Below are 20,183 nucleotides of genomic sequence, written 5' to 3' on the forward strand. Positions count from 1 at the left end.
GTTAGTCAGCAGAGAGCCCTGGCTAGCACTGCACTCATGGACTGGTGTGGGACTGGTCTGGGATGTCTTCCTGATATAAGATTATTTCTTGAATTGCAGTTCTTTCTTGAACATCGATCAGAGTCGTTGGATGTGTCTCTCTATAAAACACAATCCATGTTACAATCCCACCAGCCGGGTGTGAGGGGGTCCAGTCTATCCGCATTCTCACCAGTATTTGTTGTTTTCAATTTTTATAATCTTGCCATTCATACTGAAGTGAGGCCTCATTTTATTGTTGTTTTCATTTGCATCTAAGGAACAGCAAAGTAGCTGACCCAGGGCCCTGACGTAATTTTTCTTCTGCATGGGAAGGTTAGGGTGAAATGGGTCCAGTCTGACCCACTTCTGCTTCCATAGCAACCTTGGAGCTAACTAAGCCTTTTGGTGTTCGTGATAAACTGCCTCTCTATTTAAGATTCCGGGCCTGGGCACTTCACTAGTACATTGTCCTGGTATTGCTGATCCAGACGCCAGGTGTCCCTCTGTGTGTTAGAGTAGAACTGTGCTCCATGGTGTTTTCAGAGGCTGACTTTGCAGGCCTTAGAAGCTGAGAACAGGAGCCAAGATTCAATTCTAAAATATTTATTGACACCACTCCGGGCTGCCAAGAGAGCTCATAAAACAGGGGCCACCCAGTGTGGGGAGAGACGGAGAGACAACAGTTGTCTGGAAAGGCTTCCGACTGGCTGAGCGAGTCGTCTACCCAGAGGTCCCAGAGGTCCTCGTGGGCAGGAGAGGTGTGTTGCAGCATTATATAGGGTGCAGAGAAGGGTTTGGGGCTGGCTGGTTACAGCACCGAGGAATCTCTGAGTCACCTGAATGCGAACTACAGGGAGGTGGGATCAAAGCATCCAAGTCTGGAACGTGGAGTGGGGGTGCAAGGGTGCCATGTACAGGAGGGAAAACGGTTGGCAGTGGGCGTGGCTATGGGCAACTGGGCGGAGCCCTGGTGCAGGGGCGTGATTATAGAGTACAGGCATCAGCAGCGGCGCTTCTTCTCGCAGATCCAGTTGTCCCTCTCGTTGTCACAAGGTGCATCGTTCCACAGCCCCGTGTGCAGCATCATGATGCAGTTTTCTCGCCCCCGAGAGTCATTGGGTTCCCCCACATTCCAGTAGCTGCAGTGGTTGGGTGGGAGTGTTGCTGAGGATGGGCTTGGGGTCAAGCTGATTATTTCTTAGGTTTAACATTAGCTCCTGAGTCTCTAGCTTGATCACGACCCGGGTATATGCTTTCTTTAGGCAGGCCCTGAGGTCTAGCCTGAGGGGGCACGGAGGTAATGGTTATGCCTTGGGTTGCTAATGTCAGGGTCAGCAGTTCTAAACCACCATCCACTCTAGGGCTCTCTACTCCTGTAAAGAGTAACAGACTCTGTCCGATAGGGTCACTATGAATCGGAATCAATTTAATGGCTCTGAGGTTTTTCGTTTCATTTGGAGCCTGAGCGGAGGAGCTCCTGAGAGCTAGCCAACGCGCTTTGCAGAGTCAGACCAGCCTGTCTCCGACAGCGACAGGTGCCCCTCCCTCACCTGAAAGTCAGCTGGACGCCATCCACCCACTGGTAGCTCTGGATCTTGCCCAGGTGACGCACAGCCTTAAGGCCCAGCCAGAAGCCACGCCCACGCGTGTGCCCGCTCAAGAAGCTCTGGGAGGGGAGAATGGGCCGGCGAATCAGCCACTCTGAGCCACGCCCATCTGCCCCGCCCTTGGGTGCAAAGAGCCTTCCCTGAGCACCTGCTCCTCCAGGTCGTCCACGATCACTAGGTGTGCGCCCGCGTTCTGGCAGCTGTTCAGGGCGGTTTCCCACGTGTTCTTCTGCTCTGAGAAAAGGTAGCAGGAGCCTTCAAAGGGCAACCACGACCTGGGGCACGGCTCACAGGAGTCTGCAGGGGTGGACAGGGGTCGAGAATGGCCTCACCTCGCTGACAGGACCGATCTCCAGAGAATGGGGTGTGCTGGACCCCAAATCCTGAGGCAGCCTCCAAGGAGCTAGAACCAAGGCCAAAGGGGCGGGGACAACAGGGGACCGGAGGCCCCCACGTAGTGTCCACTGTGTCCCCCAAGGCGCTCACTGTTCCCGAGCTTGGCAGCCTCCAGCGCCCGCAGTAGTTCAGTGCGGATAGCATCGCGGTCCCTGCCCGCCTGTGCCATGTTCTTGGTCACTGCAGTACCAAAACAAAACAACAAAAAGCCCAATTCACTGCCATTGAGTTGATTCAGGGTCTTAGCGACCCTGTAACTGTTTTAGGAAATAGAAAGTCCCATCCGTCTCCCTCTGAGAGGCTGCTGGTCTCACACGGGTAACCTCACCTAGGGGGCCCAATGCATGCCCACTACGCCCCAGAGATTCCACTGGGGGGCCGGGAGAGTCAAAATGACAGCTGTAAGAGTCCGGGTTATGAGCAGAGTCCTGCCTCGGTAAAGGTCAGGAACCATGTCACAGGTCAATATCAAGTTGGGCACCAGGATCAAGAAGGACATCAGCAGCGACAGAGTCAGACAAAGTTTTATCAGAGTTGATTAGCGCTGCACCATGGCTGGGCTTAGCTGTCAAGGTCAGGCTCAAAGGATGGATTCAGAGGGAGTCACAGCAGGATGGGATGTGAGTGGAAGGTCGGGTCAGGCAGTCTGAGGTGGTGGCCCCACAGGCCCTCACCGCTGTCCCGCAGCTCCTCCAGGGTGCTTCTCTGCTCCAGCAGCTTCTTCTGTGCCTCCCCAAGCTCTGCCCTTGTGGTCTTCAGCTGAGCCTGCGCCTCAGAGCCTGGGGGTGGGGGCAGCTGAGGGCTAGGAAACTGCTAGCAGCCACCCTCCCTCACACACACACCCCGCCCTCGCGTGCAGTGCCACCAAGCAAGCTCCCTTGGAGCCCCTCTCTGCCTGCCTCCGGAAACCCCACCCACTCAAACCACAGGCCTGGCTCTGCCTTCAGCTTACAGCAGGTTGTGCAGGCTCCGACCTTCTGCTGCAGAGAGCCCAATGTCGCCGCCTGCTGAGAGGCTGGAAAACACACACACACACACACACACACACACACACACGCCAGCGTCAACCGTGGAGATTTATGAAACAACCTTCCCCACCCTAGGGCTTGACCCAAGGATTGTGGCTCACCCTCCCCCCTCACTACGCTGGGGCCACTGTCCTGTACCCACCATTTGTCCTCAGCAGCCCCTGATGGTCCACTAGCAGCCCGCGCTCTGTGGAGGCTGCAGAGAGAGGTTGAGGCAGGTGAGGCCAGGGCCACAGATTCTTCCCACCGCCCCACCCTCCGGGTCTGGGATCTAGGTCTTGCGCAGTCCAGAGCGACCGACTGGCTTCCAGGGCACTCATGCGGCCAAGAGAAGGAAACCAATCACACAGATGTGCACAGGGGGGCATGCACACACATGCAGCACGCATGCAAACTCACATTCAAACCACACAAATTCTCACCTGCACTTATGCCCAGGCAGAGTCTGGGACGAGGTGGTCCCCTAGGGAGGTGGGACACAGCCTCCCCCAAACTCCACACACTTACCCTTGGACAACAGGACGCTCAGAATGAGGGCCCACAGGGCTGTGGAGACCGTGACAGCCAGTGCGACCAAGAGGGCCTTCCGTCCCCAACATCCGCAGGGCTCTGGGGACACAGGTGGAATCCTGGGTCCCCTGAACAGTGACTGCTTTGGGTTCCCGGATCCCTCTGGACTCTTGGGTCTCTCCCAACGAACCCAGGGTCACCATCACTCACCCCCTAAGTAGCATAGGGTGGATCTGAACCCAGGTACCCCTGGCTCTGGGCCTGGGGAGTTCTCTGTTCCCTGTATCTTGACCTCTCTAGGCTCCTCTCTCCCTTCCCCCGACCCCATCAAACTGCAGATCTCTGGCCCAAAGAGGGTTTCAGACACACAGGCAGTCCCCCCTCCCATACCTGCAGGGGCTTCCTCAGGCCTCCCAGTCCACTTGCTGTACCCAGAGCTGTCCATGGCAGTGCAGGGACCCTGCTCTCAGCTGGGCTATAAATTAGCCCCCACCCCACCCGGCTCCTCCCACTTTCCTTCCTTCCCGTGTTTTTGGTATCAATTCCTAGAACCAGGAACCAATGACGGTCAAGTGCACAGCTGGGCCACAGTGTTTTTAGCTGGAATTGGGAGGGTAATTTCAACCTCTCTGGCCTGGTAAACTGTGGCCACTTCCCCCAGGCTGGGGTTGGAAGCTTAACTTTGGACCTTGGTCCTCGTCTCCTGTCAACTGGGCTGATCTTCCTCCCCAAAGGGGTCAGTGATGCCCCGCCAACTTCTAGCCACTTCTGGTCCTGAGACAATCTCTTGGGGCCTGCCTCCCTACCCCTTCCCCCCTCTTCCCCCCTATCAGTTCAGCTTCTCTCACACCCTCCCCTCCTGCAGGTATCCACCTGAGGCAGGCTCTGACTTCACTTGGCTCCAAGGGAGATCCGGATGTTTGCTGTGGTGGTGATCAGCCAAACTCTTGGCTTTGCCAGTGGGCACAGGGCAGGGAGGGGGCACCCTCAGGCACGAGGGTGATTTCTAGAAGCCTTCTCCTGTAGAGTTACTGTCTCAGGGAGAGGGGGAGCATTCTCCTCTGTCTCATAGGTCGTCACGAGCCATTCCGTGGCAGTGGGTTTGTCCTATGCAGTTTGTCAGGGAAGCCAAGAGGTTATCAAATGTTCACAATATGGTCTCTTATCCCCACAGCCTCTTCTCCTGGATAGGAGCGGGAGGGAGAGGGAGACGGGAGGGGAAGGGAGAGGAGGCCACACCCCTAAGGACGTGTCATCAAGCTGGCAGATATGACTCCACTCCTAGCACTCGAACTGGTTGTGATGCTTTTTAACAACCTTTTAAAAAGAGATTTAACTATGGAAGTGTGTTATGTGTGAATATTATATCAGTAGCATTGACACTGATGTGTCCTGGTGATTTTCTTTTGGGATCCATTCTGTTTGGAGTTCTCTAGGCTTTTGGAGTAGTTACTATGTGGTCGTCATTCTATTAGGGAAATTCTCCTTCAATACTTCATCCACTGTGGGAAACAGAACCGAGAAGAGAGTGTATTTGGACAAATTCTCTACCTTCATACATTACGGAGTCTGGGAGACGGGCGGGTCTGGGGAGGGAGAACTTCGTGTTCATAAGTTGGAGATGCGTGTTAGTCATGTTCTCCCAAGTAGAAGTTATTCCCCACGATGTCCCCCCCCCCCACCATAGTCATGACCATTTTAAGGTGCTGCTTGCCAGCACACAGTTGCTACTATCTGGGCTTGCAGGTCAATTGCTTGAAGGCTTCTTGCTGAAGGGTGTAGGCCATGAGAGCAATCAGACCCAATTGTCTGTCCCACCCAAAGGGGGGCCCACTCCCTTCTAATAAGGACCATAGATTGCTCCCCTGGAGAAGAGCTCAGGGGCACTTAAGGTCAAGCCAGCTCAGAGACGACTAAGGTTAGACTGCCCTCTTGACCCTAGAGCCCACTCATATGCACCTTCCTGTCACATGTATGTCTCTAGTACAGCGGTTGTCAATCTGTGGGCCGTGACCCCTTTGGGGGTCCAACAACCCTTTCACAGGGGTCCCCAGATTCATCACAGTACCAAATTACAGTTATAAAGTAGAAATGAAAATAACTTTAGGGTTGTGGGGTGGGGTTACCACATGAGGAACTATATTAAAGGGTTGTGGCATTAGGAAGCTTGAGAACCCCTGTCTAGTACTTCCCCTTCCTATTGCTTGTACACCCCTAGCTCACCCTCTAATACAACCCCTTCCTGTTATGTATGCATACCGTGGTTTGCATGCCCAAGATTACATGAGAGAATACATGACTGCCTCATTCTGGTCTCAGTCAACATGGAAGAGGTGAACTCTTGCATGCTTTGTCTCAAGTCTCTTTAATTTGCCCCCCCCCCAATTACACAACCACCCCCTGGACCCATTCCGTTGAGGGGAGGCTGGTCCCCCACAATCAACTATTTTTTTCTGTAGTTAATATTTGTTTCTCTCTGTTCTACGATACTTATCAAATGTAAATTGTTCCTTTTGATAGTGTCCCATTGAATAAGTAGGTTTTCTTCAGCTTTGGGGGGTGAGGTCTTTTTCAGAGTTCGATCTTCTTGTATGCTGCTCTTGAGAGATTTGTCTTCAAGATCAGTGATTCCATTGTTTGGATCCTTCTGTTTTGTTCTTTCAGAGTGTTATCCAGTTATACGATTTTAGTGTTTACTTTTTGAATTTCTATTTGGAGCTGTTAACTTAGCCCTCGTCTTTCCTTTATCTTGTTGGATTGGTCTTCCAGTGCCTCCCTGAGTTCCTGCATAGTCTCTTCTGCTTGCTCTTTCTGTGCTTCTATCAAATTTTCCTCAATCATTGAAAGTAGCCGGAGATCATGACCCCAATTTCCCTAATTTGAGGATCCAGTGCTTTCTCAAACTCTTCCAAGGTCTCCTCCAGGACCACGCCTGTCTGTGCTCCAGTGAACTGTGTGGTTCTCTCTTGTTTCCAGAGGCATGCAGAAATGGATTGTTGCTTTGGAGACATTGTGTTGTTGGGTGTTTTGGTGTGTGCATTTTATGTTTAACGTGTCTCTGGACACAGAGTTATCCCCGTGCATTTACCGTAGGAGGTGGCTAATCAAAGATGGCCAGGCAATCCCGTACTATCCTACCCCACAGGAGCCAATGGCAGAAAGCAATTAAATATTGCCTCCATTGATATGCCGGTTTTGAGGCTGGCTTCCAAGTCCCCAGGGAGTTCAAGGCAATGATTAACACACCCAACATGTTGGAGGTGAGAAGAGCCTATCTGATACACTCCCACACGCCTGCCAGAGCTATGTTTGCTGACTCTGTATGTCAGAGTGGGGCTCAGATTCCACTGGGACACGAGCTGAAGGAAGGCGGATGATAACTCAATGAATCCTGAGCCCACAGAGAAATACTCAAACACTGATGCTGATTCTTTCTCCTAACACAGGGCAACTTAATTCTGTACCTCCCAGGGTGGGCCTGTCCCCAGGGTGCTACAGGAATGCTTGGCTACAGTCCAGTCCCCATGAGTTCCAGATGAGCCCTGGGTACAAGGCTATAGCCAACGTAAACCTTCCTGATCCGGCTGGAATGCAGGAAGCTGGTTGAGACCCTCTCAGTCCCAGAACACAGAAGTCTTTGCATCTTCTCACCCGAGTTTGGACTCAATATCCTCCCAATTGTGTTGTGGGAGAAGTGATAGTGTCCTTTGAGGTATTAGCCAGGGGTGGGTGAGGAGAGAGTGTCCGCTCGCTGCCAAAATTCCAAAAGCCAGGAATAGAGTTGGCTCCACAGGCATCCTGTCAGGGAGCACCGTGTTGTGAAGGATTTCTTCCTGTCAGCTCCTTCCTTTGAGATGTTGCCATGCACCGTTTATACTCAAGTATCAGCCGACCCGAATATAAGCCGAGGCACCTAATTTTACCACAAAACTGGGAAAACGTATTGACTGCCTTACTGTACACACAGCGTTACCACATACATATGGGAAGGGCTAACGCAACACATGCAGTAACAGTGTGAACACAACACAGCGTACATATTATGAGCCATAACACAGGCTGCTCAAGGCAAGCATAGTCAACACTGGGTTCATATAGGGGTTAATAAAAAAATGAAATACAGCAGACTAAGTACTGTAAATAAATGTACTGTGTATCCAAAACCAGAGATATACCAGTACTTGTATTCAGCAATGCTTGGGCAGAGCAAGGGGGCGTGACCAAGCACGGGTAAGACTGTAAAGGCCACGTCATTGGTCACAGTCCTGGAGAAGAAGAGCGGCCACATCTGACATTCATCTGACAAGGATGTGGTGCGCCCCAGGTACCAGCTCACAGAAGCAGGGAGGTTCTTGCCCAGCGCAGCACGGACAACACAGAGGCTGCTGGTGCGCAGGAGCAAAGAAGATAAGGAGAGACCGGAGAACATCCGCACCGAACCGGAGGACCGGTGAGTGGGACCCTTCCTTGAGTGCATGCCAAGGGAGCTTTTTCAGCATAAAAAATGTGCTGAAAAACTCGGCTTATACACGAGTATATACAGCAATTAGCAGACGTTCTGTTCCTCAAGGGAGGTCCCAAAGGAAGGCTGTTGAAATCAGTCCTATTGTATTTTCAGAACTCCTTCGCAGAGAGTTTCACCTAGGATCCAACAATGCGGTCCTATTGGATTCCTCCGATTGATATGAATGATGTTGTTTGATCATTTCTGCATTCTATGGTGTTCCCTTTGTTGGGAATTGGCACAAACGTCGGTCTCTTCCAATTGGTTGGCCAGGCAGTTTTCTTCTAAATTTCTTGGTGTGGGCAAGTGAGTGTTTCCAGTGCGCCTCCAGCCTACTGAAATATTTCAATAGGCATTCCACCAGTTCCCAGAATTCCTCTGTGCATTCTTTCCATCTTCTTCTGGTGCTTACTGCGCCATTCGATATTTTGCACATATGATCCTTCAATATTGCAACTGGAAGCTTGCATCTTTCCTTCAGTTCTTTCACCTTGAGAAATGTTGACTGTGTCCTTCCCTTTTGGTCTTCCAACTCCAGGTCTTCGCACGTGTCATGATAATACGTTGTCTTCTTGAGCTGTCCTTAGAAATGTGCTCTTCAGTTCTCTTGCCTCCTCTTAGCCCAAAGATATGGGAGCTAGGAATGACAACCCATTTTGGGGTGACAGTTCATTCAAAACACCACACATGTGTGTAAGCATTAACTCACATTCATTACAAACATGCACCCGTGAGTGCATACAACTCAACTGAGGACCTGGGGTGAGACTGCAGAAAGAACTTCCATTAAGTCAGAGGCAGGAGACTCTAGACTCGTGGGCAGAGATGGGGAGTGGAAGTTTCCTCTTCATACTCCTTCCTGTGCAGAGATTTCTGCAGTTCTGAAATATCATGAGATATACCCCAACCTGGATTAATTCCAGCTCCTACTACAGGGAAGGACCCTGGAACTGGGGGAACAACGTCTTCTTACTTCTCTGGTGGCCTTGTTATGAGTCCCAGGCAAAGTAAACCAGGAAGTACCACTCACTACCCCCACCTCAGACTTCTGCCCTAGAGGAGCAGTGCTCAGCTCTGCTGCCCCAGACATCAACAGAGAATCTGGGTTAAAATGTCGAATCTTGCTCCACCCTTTAGGCTTCTGATGATCTGCGTTTGCTATGAGTCCAGGAAGCATTTTTGCTTTTATAAGACTCAATTATTTAAATCTATATGTTGCCAAATCCTGCCCTCAAAGCCCAAGGACCAGCTCCTCTGAGAACAGACTGAAATAGAGTGAAGAGGGGGTCTATGGTGCCGATAGTGTTGGCTGCTTCTGCAATGAAGGGCCGCCACCAACAAGGAAGGGGACACTGTGTGGAACAGGATCACAAGAGCAAGACCAATGACAACTGTGCAGCAAATAATTTCTGGGCTGTTCCTTCAGCCCCTGCCCCAAAGACTGAATAATTGGACGCAGTCCCTGCCCCATCTCCTACTCCCCAGACCTTCCTGCACTACTCTTCTGCAATTGTAAGAGAAATTTATAGATCCTGTTCCCCCAAAAACCTACACCCACTGCGGCTCCAGCTCATTCCTCTTCCTCCGCTCGTGTACCACAGCTGGACAGAGGAGCAGTATTTTGACAGAAAGAGAAGATTGAAGTTACCAAAGGTTTCATTTTACTTGGATTCACGGCGAATGCTCCTGAAAGCAGCAGTCAAGAAATCCAACAATGTATTGCCCTGGGTGTGTTTGCTACACAAAAGCTAATTTAAGCTCTTTTTTAAAAAGTCAAGACGTCCCTTTGAGGATTAAGATGGACCTGGTCTTTTTAATGGCCTCAGATGCAAGTGAGAACTGATCATGCGTAAGGGAGGACCAGAGAAGAACTGACTCATTGGGAGGACGGTGTCTACAATGAATATTGAAGGTACTGTGGACTGCCTCAAACCGGCCTCAGAAGAAGCACAGTCAGAAGGCTCTTCAGAAGGATGAATGCTAAGGCTATGTCTCACCTACCTCGGACATGTTATTAGGACTGACCAGACCCTGGAGAAAGACATCCTGCTTGGTAAAACAAAGGGTCAGGGAAATAGAGGAAGATGTCTTGATGCCGTTTCTGCAACAAGGGCTCAAGCAGGGCATCGTTGTGAAAATGGTGCCATCACGGGCAGGCCTTCATTCTGCTGTAAGAATGCTCACGTCGAGTCAGAACCAACTGGACACCACCACGCAGCAGCAACAAGAACACCTGTCATCAGGTAGGATGTGAGCCATCTCTTCCAAAATATTCTTATATGCTCTTGTCCATTTTATCTACCAGATGCTATTTTAAATCTGCTTCTTTACTTCCCAGAAGAGGTGAGTTAGTTTACTGTGCCAACCTGGCCAATAAACACATATGGGGTTAATTGAAGGGCAGAGGGATAAATGGCTCGGTGAGCCTCGCTTTTCTGTTCTCGGGTCTCTTGCTTTGTGATGGTTGGACAATCTGCTGCCTTAGCGGTTCCCTGATTCACCTTGTGAGGCTGACTTCTTGCAAGACACCCCCAAGGAGAAGCCACATGGACCTACCCCAATGGCCTGGATGCTGGCGCAGCCATGTGGAGACCCCTGCCAGCGCTGAGATGCTCATACATTGACTGATTCAGCTTTCCTCCTGCAGTCGGCATCATTGTGTCTGTTTTGTGAGATGGAGGAGGACTTTGTGGATTGGTATTGGACATTTGGATTACTGGGTTAATGTTGAACTTGTGGTCTTGGGCAGCACTGGATTGGTATGTTTTCTTGATGTGCTCTTAACCTTTACATAAAACTCTCTTTTATACACGAGTTTCTGTGGATTTGTTTCTCCAAAGTACCCACACTAATACAAAAGGATTCTATTATTGAAGTCTGGAGGTCTAGCTACTTACACTTGTGTTCTGTATATACGGAGCCTTCTTACCCAGGAGTCAAGATATTCAAATCCTTTAGTAACTTTTATTTTTTGCTGTTGTTGTTCAGTTCTAGGCATATTAGCCGTGTTAGTCTGGGTAAACTAGAGAAACAAATCCACGGACACACATATGTGTCTAAGAAACAGATTTATATGCAAGAGCAATTAAACATTGAGAAAACATCCCAGCCCAGTCCAGATCAAGTCCATAAGTTTGATATCAGCCCACATGTCCAATATCAATCTATAAAGTCCTCGTCAGACCCATGAAACACATGCAATGATGCCAAATGTAGAAGATCACAGGCCAGTGGGTAGAAAGTCTTTGGATCCAGTGTCATTGGAAATATCTCAGCACTGGTGGGGGTGTCTGCATCAGGGTGGGATCATGTGTCTTGTCTTCTGCAATGTCTCCCATGGAGTAGCAGAGAGAAAGAGAGGTGCCTTCCTCCTTTTAGGAGGAAGTACCAGATTTCCCAGAATTCTCAGGAGATGGCCATGCCCACATAGAAGTCTCATTGACTATCTCTGGATTGACAACCTAGACTCCACCCCTACACTCTTAATCCTCAATTTAACACCAGATTAGGTGACTATCACATTATCATTTTCTAGCTAATCATCGTTACAGGTTGCTCCTACATCTGCCTCACTAGCCGTAATCACATTATTTCCTAAAGTTATCCAATTGATCCATTTACATTTTCCAAGAAGAAAGTCATACTAACTAAAAATAATGTGAATTTTACCTCTTCCCCTTTCTTTGCATTTGTATTCATATATTCGTTTTCTTGCCTTATTGCATAGGGTAATCCTAGGAAATATTGCCAAGCACATTGTCAATTTATTTTCCCATATCGTACAACTTCATAGTTCAATTGTATTAAGAAGATTATGCAATCAACACTACAATCAATTGCAGAACATTTCCTTCTTTCTTGTTCTCAGTGTTGTTAGCTCCTCATTTCCTCATGACCTCCCTTACAACGCCCCTGCATAATTATTAATCTAGTCACCATCTTGACAGATTTATCGATCCTGAATTTCGTATAGAGAAAAACATACAAAGCAAATCCCTTCCAGAAACAAAACAGCAAAACCTCAATAGAAAAAAAAGGAGAAACTATGAAAATGGAAACAATTTTTAAAAAGAAGATCAAATGATAAAGTGTTGCATTTTAACCTAACTGTATCTTCCATAATCGACTTTACAATGCTCTCTGTCTGACAGCAAGGCTCCTCAGATCCCTGGACTGTGATCAGCGGAGTTTCACTGGGGGATTAATCCATGTGGGGATCCTACAAGATGATTGGGGGCTTTCATTGTCACCCCTAGCTTTTTGCAAACCGGGTGTTCAGGATTTACGCTCTGATACTATTCCCTCTTTACAGGAGAAGGCTTCTAGAAATGACACTCGTGCCTGAGGGTCCCCCCTCCCTGACACAACAACAGTTTGGCTGACCACCACCACAATGAACATCTGGGTTTCCTTTGGGGCCAAGAAGGGCAAAGATAAGCAAAGGTCAGACCCTGCCTCAGGTGGACACCTGCAGGAGGGGAGGGTGTGAGAGAAGCTGAACTGATAGGGGGGAAGAGGTGGGAAGAGGGAGGGAGACAGGTCCTAGGAGATTGTCTCAGGACCAGAAGTGGCTAGAAGTTGGCGGAGCATCACTGACACCTTTGCAGAGGAAGATCAGCCCAGTTGTACAAGAGACAAGGACCAAGGTCCAAAGTTAAGTTTCCAACCACATCCTGGGGGAAGTGGTTACAGCTTACCAGGCCAGAGAGGTTGAAATTACCCTCCCAATTCCAGCTAAAAACACTGTGGCCCAGCTGTGCACTTGACCGTCATTGGTTCCTGGTTCTAGGAATTGATACCAAAAACATGGGAAGGAAGGAAAGTGGGAGGAGCCGGGTGGGGTGGGGGCTAATTTATAGCCCAGCTGAGAGCAGGGTCCCTGCACTGCCATGGACAGCTCTGGGTACAGCAAGTGGACAGGCAGGCCTGAGGAAGCCCCTGCAGGTATGGGAGGGGGGACTGCCTGTGTGTCTGAAACCCTCTTTGGGCCAGAGATCTTCAGTTTGATGGGGTCGGGAGAAGGGAGAGAGGAGCCTAGAGAGGTCAAGATACAGGGAACAGAGAACTCCCACAGGCCCAGAGTCAGGGATACCTGGTTCAGATCCCCACTATGCCACTTAGGGGGTGAGTGATGGTGAGCCTGGGTTCGTTGGGAGAGACCCAAGAGTCCAGAGGGATCCGGGAACCCAAAGCAGTCACTGTTCAGGGGACCCAGGATTCCACCTGTGTCCCCAGAGCCCTGCGGATGTTGGGGACGGAAGGCCCTCTTGGTCGCACTGGCTGTCACGGTCTCCACAGCCCTGTGGGCCCTCATTCTGAGCGTCCTGTTGTCCAAGGGTAAGTGTGTGGAGTTTGGGGGAGGCTGTGTCCCACCTCCCTAGGGGACCACCTCGTCCCAGACTCTGCCTGGCCATAAGTGTAGGTGAGAATTTGTGTGGTTTGAATGTGAGTTTGCATGCGTGCTGCATGTGTGTGCATGCCTCCCTGTGCACATCTGTGTGATTGGTTTCCTTCTCTTGGCCGCATGAGTGCCCTGGAAGCCAGTCGGTCGCTCTGGACTGCGCAAGACCTAGATCCCAGACCCGGAGGGTGGGGCGGTGGGAAGAATCTGTGGCCCTGGCCTCACCTGCCTCAACCTCTCTCTGCAGCCTCCACAGAGCGCGGGCTGCTAGTGGACCATCAGGGGCTGCTGAGGACAAATGGTGGGTACAGGACAGTGGCCCCAGCGTAGTGAGGGGGGAGGGTGAGCCACAATCCCTAGGTCAAGCCCTAGGGTGGGGAAGGTTGTTTCATAAATCTCCACGGTTGACGCTGGCGTGTGTGTGTGTGTGTGTGTGTGTGTGTGTGTGTGTGTGTGTTTTCCAGCCTCTCAGCAGGCGGCGACATTGGGCTCTCTGCAGCAGAAGGTCGGAGCCTGCACAACCTGCTGTAAGCTGAAGGCAGAGCCAGGCCTGTGGTTTGAGTGGGTGGGGTTTCCGGAGGCAGGCAGAGAGGGGCTCCAGGAGAGCTTGCTTGGTGGCACTGCACGCGAGGGCGGGGTGTGTGTGTGAGGGAGGGTGGCTGCTAGCAGTTTCCTAGCCCTCAGCTGCCCCCACCCCCAGGCTCTGAGGCGCAGGCTCAGCTGAAGACCACAAGGGCAGAGCTTGGGGAGGCACAGAAGAAGCTGCTGGAGCAGAGAAGCACCCTGGAGGAGCTGCGGGACAGCGGTGAGGGCCTGTGGGGCCACCACCTCAGACTGCTGACCTTGGCCTGACCTGACCTTCCACTCACATCCCACCCCTCTGTGACTCCCTCTGATCACATCCTCTGAGCCTGACCTTGACTGCTAAGTCCAGCCATGGTGCAGCCCTAACCAACTCTGATAAAGCTTTGTCCAACTTTGTCCCTGCTGATGTCCTTCTTGACCCTGGTGCCCAACCTGACATTGACCTGTGACATGGTTCCTGATCCTTATCGAGGCAGGACTCTGCTCATAACCCAGACTCTTACAGCTGTCATTTTGACTCTTCCATCCCCCCAGTGAGATCTCTGGGGCGTAGTGGGCATGCATTGGGCTCCCTAGGTGAGGTTACCAGTGTGAGACCAGCAGCCTCTCAGAAGGAGACAGATGGGGTTTTCTATTTCCTTAAAGAGTCGCAGTCCCTGAAACCCACAGGAGCAGCTCTACCCTGCCGACAAGGTCGCTAGGAGTCAGAATCCACTCAATGGCAGCGGTTTCTGTTTTTGTTTTTTGCCTTTCCAGTGGCCAAGGACATGGCCCAGGCGGGAAGGGACCGAAACACTATCCGCACTGAACTGCTCAGGGCGATGGAGGGTGCCAAGTTCATGAACAGTAAGCACCATGGGGGGAGGGGGGCACAGTGACACTCGGTTTGGGCCTCTAGCACCCTGTTATTGTCCTCCCTTTGATCTTGGTTCTAGTTTCTTGGAGGCTGCCTCTGGCTTTGGGTTCCAGCACACCCAATTCTCTGGGCCTGTCCCATCTTGACCCGTGTCTGCCCCTGCAGAGACCTGTGAGCCGTGCCCCACATCGTGGCTGCCCTTTGGGGACTCCTGCTACTTTTTCTCACAGCAGCGGGGCAGTTGGGAATCAGCGGTGAAGAGCTGTGGGAACATAGGCGCACACCTCGTGATTGTCAATGACCTAGAAGAGCAGGTGTTCAGTGGGCCAGGGGAGGCGTTGCGCACTGGTGGGCAGCAAGGGACTGCTGGGGGCACGATGTGTGCGCCCATGGGTGGGGCAGAGAGAGAGGGGAGGGGCACACACGGAATGACTGGCTGTCCTATTTTGCCCCTCTCACCCAGAACTTCTTGAGCGCAAACACGAGTGGGCGTGGCTTCTGGCTGGGCCTTAAGGCTGTGCGTCACCTGAGCAAGATCCAGAGCTACCAGTGGGTGGATGGTGTCCAGCTGTCTTTCAGGTAAGGGAGGGGCACCTGTCGCTGTCAGAGACAGGCTGGTCTGACTCTGCAAAGCGTATTGGCTAGCTCTCAGGCTCAAAACAAAACAAAACTCTTAGTGCCATCAAATTGATTTGGACACATAGTGACTCTTTCAGACAGAGTAGAACTGTACCTGTGGGTTTCCACGTCTGTCACTCTTTAAGGAATAGAAAACCTATTCTTTCTCCCTCAAAGTAGCAGGTGATTTTGAACTGCTGACCCTGCAATTAGAAGCCCCATACACAACCATTATGCCTCCACGACTCCTAAGGCTAGATGTCAGGAACTGGCTGAAGAAAGCATATCCCAGAGCCTTGTTCACGTTAGTTTCAGGCGCTAATGTTAAACCTAAGAAATAATCAGCTTGATCCCAAGCCCATCCTCAGCAACACTCCCATCCAACCACTGCAGCTACTGGAATGTGGGAGAACCCAATGACACTTGGGGGCGAGAAAACTGCATCATGATGCTGCACACGGGGCTGTGGAACGATGCACTCTGCGATAATGAGAATGGCAACTGGATCTGTGAGAAGAGGCGCCGCTGCTGATCCCTGCACTCTACAATCACACCCCTGCACCAGGGCTCCGCCCAGTTTCCCGGAGCCACACCCACTGCCATCAATTTCCCCTACAGACCCCTCCTTTACACAGCACCCTGGCTTTTCCACCCCAGGTTTGAGATCTGGATGCTTTGATCCCACCTCCCTGTAATCCGCATTCAGGTAACTCAGAGATTCCTCGGTGCTGTAACCAGCCAGCCCCCAAACCCTTCTCTGCACCCTATATAATGCTGCAACACACTTCTGCCCACCAGGAGCTCTGGAACCTCTGGGTAGACGACTCGCTCAGCCAGTCGGAAGCCTTTCCAGACAACTGTTGTCTCTCCGTCTCTCCCCACACTGGGTGGCCCCTGTTTTATGAGCTCTCTCGGCAGCCCATGGGAGTGTCAATAAATATTTGAGAATTGAATCTTGGCTCCTGTTCTTAGCTTCTAAGGCCTGAAAAGCCAGCCTTTGAAAACACCATGGAGCACAGTTCTAATCTAACACACAGAGGGACACCTGGCGTCTGGATCAACAATACCAGGACAGTGTACTAGTGAAGTGCCCAGGCCCGAAGGCTTAAATAGAAGGCCATTTTCTCATGAACACCAAGAGGCTTATCTCCAAGGGTGCTGTGGAAGCAGAAGTGGGTCAGACTGGACCTGTTTCCCCCAAACCATCCCATACAGCATGGCAAAGATGTCAGGACTCTGGGCTGATGTTGCTGGTCTTCCAAGTTGCTTTGCCTTCTGATATGTAAATGTATTTATGATTATGGGGGAAATAGAACTATATGCATATATTTATAGGCTCAGTAGTAGGGTAGCAGGTGGACATTGGGTCTCCTCGCGCACACTCCCTCAATACAATAGCACCTTGCTCAGCTAAACGGTCATTCCATGATACCCACCTTCCCAACATGATCACTGAAGACAGACGTGTGCATAAGCAAACCGGTGAAGAAAGCTGATGGTGCCCAGCTATCAAAAAGATATAGCGTCTGGGGTCTTAAAGGCTTGAAGGCAAACAAGAGGTCATCTAGCTCGGAAGCAACAAAGCCCACTGAGAAGAAGCACACAGCCTAAGTGAATACAAGGTGTTGAACGGACCAGGTAGCAGACACCAAAGAACAAAAACCATCATTTGTGATCACCTTCCTCACATATACACTGAAGACGAATGTGTGCATAAGTAAGTGTGGTGAAGAAGGCTAATGGTGCCTGGCTATTGAGAGATATAGCGTCTGGGGTCTTAAAGGCTTGAAAGTAAACAAGCGGCCATCTAGCCAAGAAGCAAAAGAGCCCACATGGAAGCAGCACACCAACATGTGTGATCATGAAGGGCCGAGGGGACCAGGTTTCAAACAATAAGGCGGGGGAAAATCACATCACCGTGAATGAGGGGAGTGCATGATGGAGACCCAATGCCTATCTGTAGACAGCTGGACATCCCTTGCAGAGGGGTAGTGGGGAGGAGATGAGTCACTCTGGGTTCAGTGTAGCAACAATGAAACTCAAAACCTTCCTCTAGTTCTTGAACGCTTCCTCCCCCGCAGTTATCATGATCCCAATTCCACTTTGCAGACCTCTTTAGACCAGAGGATGCACAGCAGTGCAGTAGGGATCTGGAAACACAGGGAATCTAGGACGGATGAACCCCTCAGGACCAGTGGTGAGAGGAGTGCCGACACCGGGAGGGAAGGGGGTATAGAAAGGGAGAACCAATCTCGGGGATCTACATATAACCTCCTCTCTGGGGGATGGGCAACAGGAAGATGGGTGAGGGGAGACGTTGGGCAGTGTAAGATAAGGTAAAATAATAATTTATAAATTATTAAGGGTTCATGAGGGAGGGGCGAGCGGGGAGGGAGAGGGAAAAAAGGAAAATGAGCTGATTCCAGGAACCCAAGTGGAAGGCAAATTTTGAGAATGGCGAGGGCAACGAATGTATAAGGGTGCTTTGCTCAATTGATGTATGTATGGATTGTGATAAGAGTTGTATGAGCCCCAATAAAATGATTTATTAAAATAAAGAATTTAACTCCCTTTCAATTTTGCTTTTCCTCCTTTTGTAACCACTCAGACCAGTGTGTAGAGCTGATGCGTAAGGACTCTAAAAGTTGCTCAGGCTGTGGCCCTTCTCTTGCTGTTTTTTTAAAAATATGAATTTTTATTCATTTTAATTCTCATCTTGTTATTTATGGAATAAAACTTATACAAAAATAATCACAGTGTACATAGTTGCGAAGCCCAGCCCGTCCAGTGACAGTATTCCAGGAAGCCTCTGGTTGTAAGGTTCTTCTTTTTCCCCCGCCCTGACCCTTCTTCCGTATTTTCCTGTCCCTTCCTTTTTCCTTTCCCTGAACCCTTCCTTCGTCATAGTCTTTAAACCCATTTCCATCTGCGTGAACACAATATTTTTTCTTTTATAATAATAGTATCATAAAATATTAATCTGTGAAACTGACTGTGTTTCCCCTAAATAATCTGTTTGGGTTCTGTTTTTATTGTGACAAATATATACGTAATCCAGCATTTTGCCACGGAGACAATTTCCACATGCATAATTCAGTGACACTCTGTTCATTGCATCATTCAGTCATCACCTGTGTCTGTTTTGAAATGTTTCCATCATCACGGGAACTTTTATTTACTGAAGTATATCTTTATTTTATTTTTTTAATCATTTTATTGGGGGCTTGTACAATTCTTTTTTTTTTTTTTTCCACAAGGGAAAAGCTTGTAGTTAGTTCAGGGATCGTTTGCTGGCCCTTAGGAGCGTTTTCCAGTCCAGTCTGTTGGGGCACCACGTCCTGGCCCCAAAGTCCACTTTCAGCATTCCCTGGGGACCTTGCCACTCCATTCCCTTGCTGTTCTGCTGCACTCCCCCAGTGATTTGCCTCGGTGTGGTGGGATCAGGTCAGGTGCAATTCCCACACTGTGTCTCCGGTGCAGTCCCCTGTATCGCCCTTAGTCACTGATTGGCATCATTTCTCATAGTGGGGCCAGCCATGTTGTTCTCTCTGTGGACTAGCTGCTCTACTCAGGAACATCATCATCACGGCCTGGTGGGCCAGGCTGTGTTCCATTCTCTCCTTCTGCCCCTTCATCTGTTCCCGTGTGCTCTGATCAGATATGTCCATCTCCCGGAGCTGCAGAGTCAATGTCATCCTTTGGAACAAATTCTTTTCGGGGGAGGGGCAGGAATCCACTTAATTTATGGTGCTGGGGCCAGCCTCCCAGACCTCTCCACTGGTTCCCTACTCCACGCCGGGATATTGCATTCACACCTTGCGGCACTGGGTTGAAGTCTGGTCCCACTTTCCCTGTGGAGATATAAACAATACCCTCCCCTTGGGTGGATTAATGCCCCATGCCCCCGCTCGTACAATTCTTATCACTATCCATACATCCATTGTGTCAAGCGCATATGTACATTTGTTGCCATCATCATTCTCAAAACATTTGCCTTCCACTTGAGCCCTTAATATCAGCTGTTCGTGTTCCCCCTCCTTCCCCACTCCCCCCATCAGGGGAATTTTTGATCAGCCCCTCGATCCAGTAAGAAACATCTAGTCAGGGCTGACAGAACGTAAGCATTGTCCAGCAAGCACATCTCTTGCTCCCAGGAAACAGGAAGTGGCTACTCAAAGATGGCAGCTGCATGCACTCAAAGTCATCTTTGAGTTGGCTCTGATACCCGTGCCCCCCATGCAAGAGATATGACTGTTATGCCACCATTATGCCCCATCAGCCATGACTGAACCAGTCTTAACTTACCTTTCGATCTAAATTCACCTTGCCCTCCCAATGTTTCCTACCTCCATTAGGGAGACTCTCCAAGATTTCTCTGCAGAGACAGGACCAATGGAGAAAAGTGACTGAGGCCAGTAGCAGGACCCAGTCTAGAACTAGAGGCTGCTGGGGGTTCCCCAGAGACTAGTCACTTAGTCAGACTGATGACACCCCAGACAGTCACCTGGGCAAAGCATACGAGTCCCTTGGGAGAAGTGTTGCTGCTGTAACAGCATCTGGCACAGAGTGGCTTAAAACAACACCATTTGTCCTCTGGCAGCTCTGGAAGTCAGAAGTCTAGAAGGTCAGTGGCATGCTACCCTGATAGTTCTGAATG

The 20,183-nt window shown here is 50.3% G+C and overlaps 2 protein-coding genes across 2 annotated transcripts; one reads left to right on the forward strand and one right to left on the reverse strand.

Annotated features, from left to right (window-relative positions):
* Positions 1–1,021: 1,021 nt before the first annotated feature.
* On the reverse strand, positions 1,022–10,076 carry CLEC4G (C-type lectin domain family 4 member G). The gene is made up of 10 exons (XM_075541592.1): positions 10,068–10,076; positions 3,953–4,022; positions 3,560–3,661; positions 3,195–3,248; positions 2,977–3,039; positions 2,699–2,803; positions 2,115–2,204; positions 1,777–1,925; positions 1,572–1,687; positions 1,022–1,160 (listed from the first exon to the last, which is right to left on the reverse strand). Exons 1-10 carry the CDS (start codon positions 10,074–10,076, stop codon positions 1,022–1,024), a joined length of 897 nt encoding a protein of 298 aa, XP_075397707.1.
* Positions 10,077–12,872: 2,796 nt separating this feature from the next.
* On the forward strand, positions 12,873–16,058 carry LOC142431244 (C-type lectin domain family 4 member G-like). The gene is given in 10 exon segments (XM_075536169.1): positions 12,873–12,942; positions 12,945–13,010; positions 13,302–13,403; positions 13,715–13,768; positions 13,932–13,994; positions 14,168–14,272; positions 14,809–14,898; positions 15,074–15,222; positions 15,372–15,487; positions 15,920–16,058. Coding segments are annotated over 10 exon segments (954 nt in total).
* Positions 16,059–20,183: the final 4,125 nt, after the last annotated feature.

This window comes from Tenrec ecaudatus, chromosome 1 (genome assembly GCF_050624435.1).
Source record: "Tenrec ecaudatus isolate mTenEca1 chromosome 1, mTenEca1.hap1, whole genome shotgun sequence".
NCBI classification, from domain to species: domain Eukaryota; kingdom Metazoa; phylum Chordata; class Mammalia; order Afrosoricida; family Tenrecidae; genus Tenrec; species Tenrec ecaudatus.